General features: G+C 42.1%; 1 protein-coding gene across 2 annotated transcripts in view; it reads right to left on the reverse strand.

Annotated features, from left to right (window-relative positions):
- POLD3 (DNA polymerase delta 3, accessory subunit) overlaps positions 1–5,615 on the reverse strand; it is a 42,347-nt gene extending 36,732 nt beyond the window's left edge. The window contains exons 1-2 of one of the 2 annotated variants that reach the window (XM_044752586.2): positions 5,362–5,615; positions 4,009–4,064 (exon numbers count right to left, since the gene is read on the reverse strand). In XM_044752586.2, the coding sequence (XP_044608521.1) occupies positions 4,009–4,064; positions 5,362–5,421 (116 nt within the window). In that variant the 5' untranslated portion in view covers positions 5,422–5,615. Of the gene's footprint in view, positions 1–4,008; positions 4,065–5,205 lie in introns of both variants that reach the window. The other variant, XM_070490709.1, reaches the window with a different exon arrangement.
- Between the last annotated feature and the right edge of the window lie 385 nt (positions 5,616–6,000).

Genomic DNA, 6,000 nt, shown 5'->3' on the forward strand with positions numbered 1-6,000 from the left:
ATCTACCATAAGGCTTAGTACTCATTCAACAAATGTTTATTGGCACCTATTATGAATCAGGCACTGAAGACATAACAATTGTGGCATGCCGCATTTCACGAAGAGGGCTGCAACACCTCCCATCCTGCATGCCCTTCTACATCTTCCCACAGAGAGGGGGAAGCCCTCCCCTTCCCTTAAATCTGGGAGGGCTAGTGATTCATCTTAACCAAAAGAATGAAGCAGGCTTGACTTCTGAGGCTAGTCAGAAAAAGCAATCAGCTTCTGCCTTATGCTGGAGCACTGCTTTTGGAGTCCTGAGCTGCTGTGTAAGAAATCCGACTAACTGGAGAAGCTATGTTCTTAGGAAGCCCAGACCACATAAACAGACCATATGCAATAACTGGTCAACAACCCCAGCTGAAATCCCAGCTGGTGGCCAGCATCAACTGCCAGACATGTGCATAAAGATGCCTACAGAAGATTGGGCTCCAGCCATTGAGGCTTTCCAGCTGAGGCACCAGACATTATGGAGATAAACCATTCTCACTGAGCCTTGCCTAAATTCCAAACCAAAAGAATTCATGAGCATAATAAAATGGCTGTTTCAAGCTGTTAAATTTGGGGGTAATTTGTTACATAGCGATAGCTACTGGAAGAGTGATGAACTTGATAAACATGTTCCCTGCCCTCATGAAGCTTATATTCTACTGGGTGGGACATACAATAAGCAAGAAAATGTCAGGTAGTAGTAAGAATTATAAATGTTGGAACAACTGGATATCTACATGCAAAAGAATGAAGTTGTACTCTTTCCTTACACCAGATACAAAACGATTCCTGGAGGAAAAAGTGACTATTCACACATCTTAGTGCTTCATTTAAAATTGGCTTGAGCCAAGACCTGATTTGAAAACTACAGTGTACTCTTTATCATGAGGACTGAAGCATTTTTATTACGTTTGCAAGCATACGATACATAGAAACTTCAAATATAGTAATAATTACTGATGTAAGAGCTACAACCACAAAACTCTTAGAAGAAAAACAGAATTAAATCTTCATGACCTTGAGTTAGGCAAAGCCTTCATAGATACCATATAGGAAGCACAAGCAACAAAAGAAAAAAGAAAAGAAATTGGACTTCATCAACAATAAGAACTTTTGTGCTTCAAAGGGTGAAGTGCAAGATAAGAAAGTGCAAAGACAACCTAGAGAATGCAAGAAAAGTTTTGCAATTATATATCTGATCAGGTCTTGTACCCGAAAGTACAAGAACTTTTAACACCTCAACAATAAAAAGACAATGCAATGAAAAAATGAGCAAAGGAAGTGAACAGAATCTTCTCCAAAGATATACAAATGGCTAATAAGCACATGAAAAGATAATCAACATAATTAGTCATTACAGAAATGCAACTCGAAACCATAATGATACCACTTCACACCCACTAGAATGGTTAAAATAAAAGACATATAATAAAGAGCTGACAAAAAGGTAGAGAAATTAGAAACCTCATACCTTGTTGGTGGGATTGTAAAATAGTGTCACCACTTTGAAAAACAGCTCCTCAGTTCCTCAAAATGTTATATATGACACAGAAATTCCCATCCTAGGTATATACCCAAGAGAACTGAAAACACAAATCCACACAAAAACTTGTACACAAATGTTCTTAGTAGCATTATTCATAATATTCGAAATGTGGAAACAATCCAAATGTCCATCAACTGATGAATGGATAAACAAAATGTGGTTTATCCATAGTTATGGGTTGTCTTGTGTCCCCCCAAAAAGACAGGTTGAAATCCTAACCACCCGTACCTCAGTGTAACCTTAGTTGGAGTTGGATTACTGCAGATGTAATTAGTTAAGATGAAGTCATACTGGAGTAGGGTGGTTCCTAATCTGACTGGTATCTTTATAAAATGGCTATGTGAAGATCCAGACACACAGGGAGAATACAATGTGACAACAAAGGCAGATACTGGGGTTATGCAGCTAAAGGCAGTCTGTCAGCAAACCAACAGAAGCTAAGAAGCAGCAAGGAAAGATTCTGCTCTACAAGTTTCAGAGGGAGTGTGGCCCTACCAACACCTTAATTTCAGACTTCTAGCCCCCAGGATTGAGAGACAATAAATTTCTATTGTTTTAAGCCACTGAGTTTGTAGTATTCTGTTATGGCAGCCCTAGGAAACTAACAGACCATGTGATGAAATACTATTCAGCCTTAAAAAGGAGTGAAGTATTGCTACATGCTATAACATCGACAAAGCTTACAATATGCTAAGTGAAAGAAATCAGACACACCCAAGATTACATATTGTACGATTCCCTTTACACAAAATGTCCAGGATAGGCAAATCTACAGACGGTATATTAGTGATTGCCTGATGCAGGGGGAGGGGGGGTGGGGGGGCGGGGGGAAGAGAACAGGAGTAGGCAGAAAATAGTGAGGAACTTAATGGATACAGGGTTTCTCTTTGGGGTGATGAAAATGTTCTAAAATTATTTGTAGTGACGGCTGCACAGCTGTGAATATATTAAATGCCACTGAATTGTACATTTTAAATGCGTGAATTGTACGGTAGGTGAATTATATCTCAAAGCCGTTTAAAAAAAAAAGAATTATGAAAGAAATTAACAGGAAGATATGATAGAGAATTAGGGAGGGGTGGGGATACCTGAAATAGGGCATTAGGGAAGGGCTGTTACAAGAAGTAACATGTGAAATTTGAGCCAAAACCTGAAAGATGACAACTGGGAAAGAGCACTTGAGCCAGAGGAAACAGTGCAAATGTCCTAGGGTGTGAATGGGCTTGGCCTATATGAGCAACAGAAAGGCAAACACGGCGAGAGTATAAGTGAGGTAGAGAGCAGCATGCGATGAAGTTGGTAGACAGGCAGGGGCTAGACAGTGTATTAATTCTATAAAAATCATAGGTAATAAGAGCAGCTACAGTAAAAAAAAAAAAAACCAACAGGCTTATATAATAGTTATGTCACTTCATATTTAAACATCCATAACCACAACAAGTAACTACTCTTATAGGTGTCCATTCTCAAAGTTACCTGAACCTGTTGGGTTTGGGCCAGGACTGGTCTTAGCAAGACCAATCTCAGACAGTCAAAATCAGCCCAAACCCATCCCTGGGCCAAGAGTTTCAGCTCTTGAAGGCATAAACATCACAGTCAAAATCAGACTCCTAGGTCTGTCCAACAGCAACCAAAATAAAGCCAAGTAAATCCATTCTAAAGATCAGGGATTTTCCAAGATTTATGGAACATTCCTATGACTCAAAGAAAGTTCCAAGGAACAGGGAAAAATCAGACCACCTTTTAAAAAAATTAAATGAGTATTTAACTCAATATGCGTGCCCTCAGTCTGCTCACCAATTCCTCCCTTTGGGACACAGACAATATCTGCATATTTGCAGGTCAAGAAATTTTGAAGTTAATTCAAAAGTTTGTTTTTCCCTTTCAGCCTCAAGTTGGCCTGCAAGTTTCAGCAAGGAAAGGTGAGACGGCAAAATTCAAGTAAGGTAATGCTTTGTGCCATCCTCAACACTCCCTTTTCAGTTTCACTGAAATAGTTCTCCCCTGTCTCATCTGTTATACAGCTGTCTAAAACACCTGTTGACCTCATTATGGAAGTATGTCAACAACACCCAGAGACAGGCCTAAGGAGTATGTATGAAAATGTAATGAAGACATAAGATAACACATAAACATCTCAGATATAAACAGAACTGGCTAGCCTATTTACAAAATTTTAAATAACAAAGTGATGTTAACCAGAGAGCAAGGCTACAAATAAATCCAGTAAGTGTATCACCACACATTTGAACAGAAGTCCACTTATCTCCTAAATAATAAACAAAAGTAGTAAAAGGTAGTACAAATAGTATGCTTTCCCATTTCCCCAAGAAAAAAAAAAAGTTCTAACCTAGAGGTTATCTGTAAAGCTGAAAAACAAAGCAAAACAAAAAACTCCAATGTGATTAAAATTAGTAAAAAATTGGACTTACTGTTTGGCCTGGTTAACATGAACCCCTAGCGTATAGCTCAGCCATTTGTATGTCACCTGCAAGAAGAAGAAATTTTTTAAACGTTTAATTAGATGACTCCAGAGTGCAGGACAGTCCCAAGGGGTTCTAAAGATTCCTACTCTTAGATGATTACATCTTATAAATTACAATAGATGCCACCCCAGTTTTGCCAAGAACCATCCATCTGGGCAGGCAGGACTGAGAGATTTATCTTACAAATACTAAGAAGTTTGTTTCACAGACCAATTAATGCAAAAGAGTCTAAAAAGAAAGGCTGAATATACACAGAAAGAAAAAGGCTCTCATTTTCTTCACATTCCTTGTTTTACTAAGGCTCTTTTATCACATCCTATCCTTTTTTGGGGCCACCACCAAAAATTATCCTCAAATTCACCCAGAAGCTAGATTTCTTTGAAGTGTGTGACTCAGAAACTTCTAAAGCAAGTTGCAGCCATACAAACAAACATCAAAGGGCACTGGTGGTGCAGCGGCCTGGGAATGAATGAAGTGGATGAATACTTTATCAGAGGTTAGAGGGGAACTGTTGGCATCAAGCCTTGATCTTCCTTCCAGCCTTTCTCGAACTCTCCTGTCACTTGTCGCTTCCTTGCACGCCTGTCACTCTCCTCTCAAAATCTTCCAATTCTAAATGTTGAGTTTCCAATAATTAGAAGACTTGGATAGGTTAGGCAAAGGCAATGTGATGCAGAAGACGGCATTAGCAAGAGATGGACCCAGGTTGGAAAACTGTCTATCCCCTACTAATTCGTATAAATCCTTACTTTATTTGTCCAAAGAAATTATTTGACCTCTTTCTTTTCTAGCTCTGGGTAGGTCACTGTAAAGATTAAATGCAATAATGTGGATCCAAAGCTCACAGTAGGCACTCAGTCACCACGGTTTGCAAAAGGCATTCACACCCATCGTCTCACTTGATCTTTACTCCACCCTGAGAGGCAGGTCAAGCCTGTATCAACACCAACTTTCCAGGAAGAGGAAATAACTTGTCACTTAACCCAGTTAAGACGTAATTTCCTCAACTGTAAACTTGGGACTTAAAACACCAACCACCTTATCAGATAGGTGTAGAGACGCCCTACAAATACTATCAACCGATGCCCCTCCCTCCGCGCGTGACCTCCACGACCCCTGGTGCGTGCGCCGTGCCCAGCAGACCTCTCCCGCGAGTCCTCGCTCGCCCCGAGGCGCGGAGACCTGTCTCCCCTCGCCGGTCCCCACGAGGCCACACGCCGAGGGGTCAAGGCCCCCGCCGCCCTCGCCGGGCCCAGGACCCCAGTCGCACGCCCGCCTTCCCCAGTCCTAGCTCCTCACGATCTTGTTCTGGTCCGTGACGAACTCGTCTATATTTTCCAGATAAAGCTGGTCCGCCATGGTGCTGCGGCGCCGGTCCCCGCCGCCTCGGAGCTCTCCTTGCCGCCACAACCGCAGCTCCCGCCGGCGGGAAACGTCTTTTCTCCCACCCAGGTCCCGGGTCGTTTCCCACGGCAACGGAGGCGACGCGCTACGGCGGCCGTCCGGGGGTCAAACTAGTCTCCCAGATGGCGCAGGCTGAAGTGGGCGGAGCTTATGGGAGCGGGCGGAAGTGAGGAGGGAGGGGGAGTGGGCGTGGTCAGGAGGGGCTGTTTGTGGAGCCCAGGTTTCGAATCTCCTGTCTGCCAGTTAATGACTGATCCACGGCAAAATAGCTCACCTCAAGGAGCCACAGTCTTTTCACATGAAAGTTGATGAAATAATCCTTGCCCTTTCATACCTTTATTCAACAAATATTTACCAAGTACCTATTTAATCGAGGCACTTCTTTGGCACTGGGGACCCAGCAGTGAACAATAAAGACAGAAATAAAGGAGTAATTTTAGTAGAGTGATGCCAGCCGGGATAAAGTACTGCTTGTTATAATCCCTCAGAATTGAGACATTAGCAAAGGTTCTTCCAGAGGGGATGGGAGACAGA

The sequence above is a fragment of the Equus asinus genome, chromosome 20 (genome assembly GCF_041296235.1).
Source record: "Equus asinus isolate D_3611 breed Donkey chromosome 20, EquAss-T2T_v2, whole genome shotgun sequence".
NCBI lineage: Eukaryota > Metazoa > Chordata > Mammalia > Perissodactyla > Equidae > Equus > Equus asinus.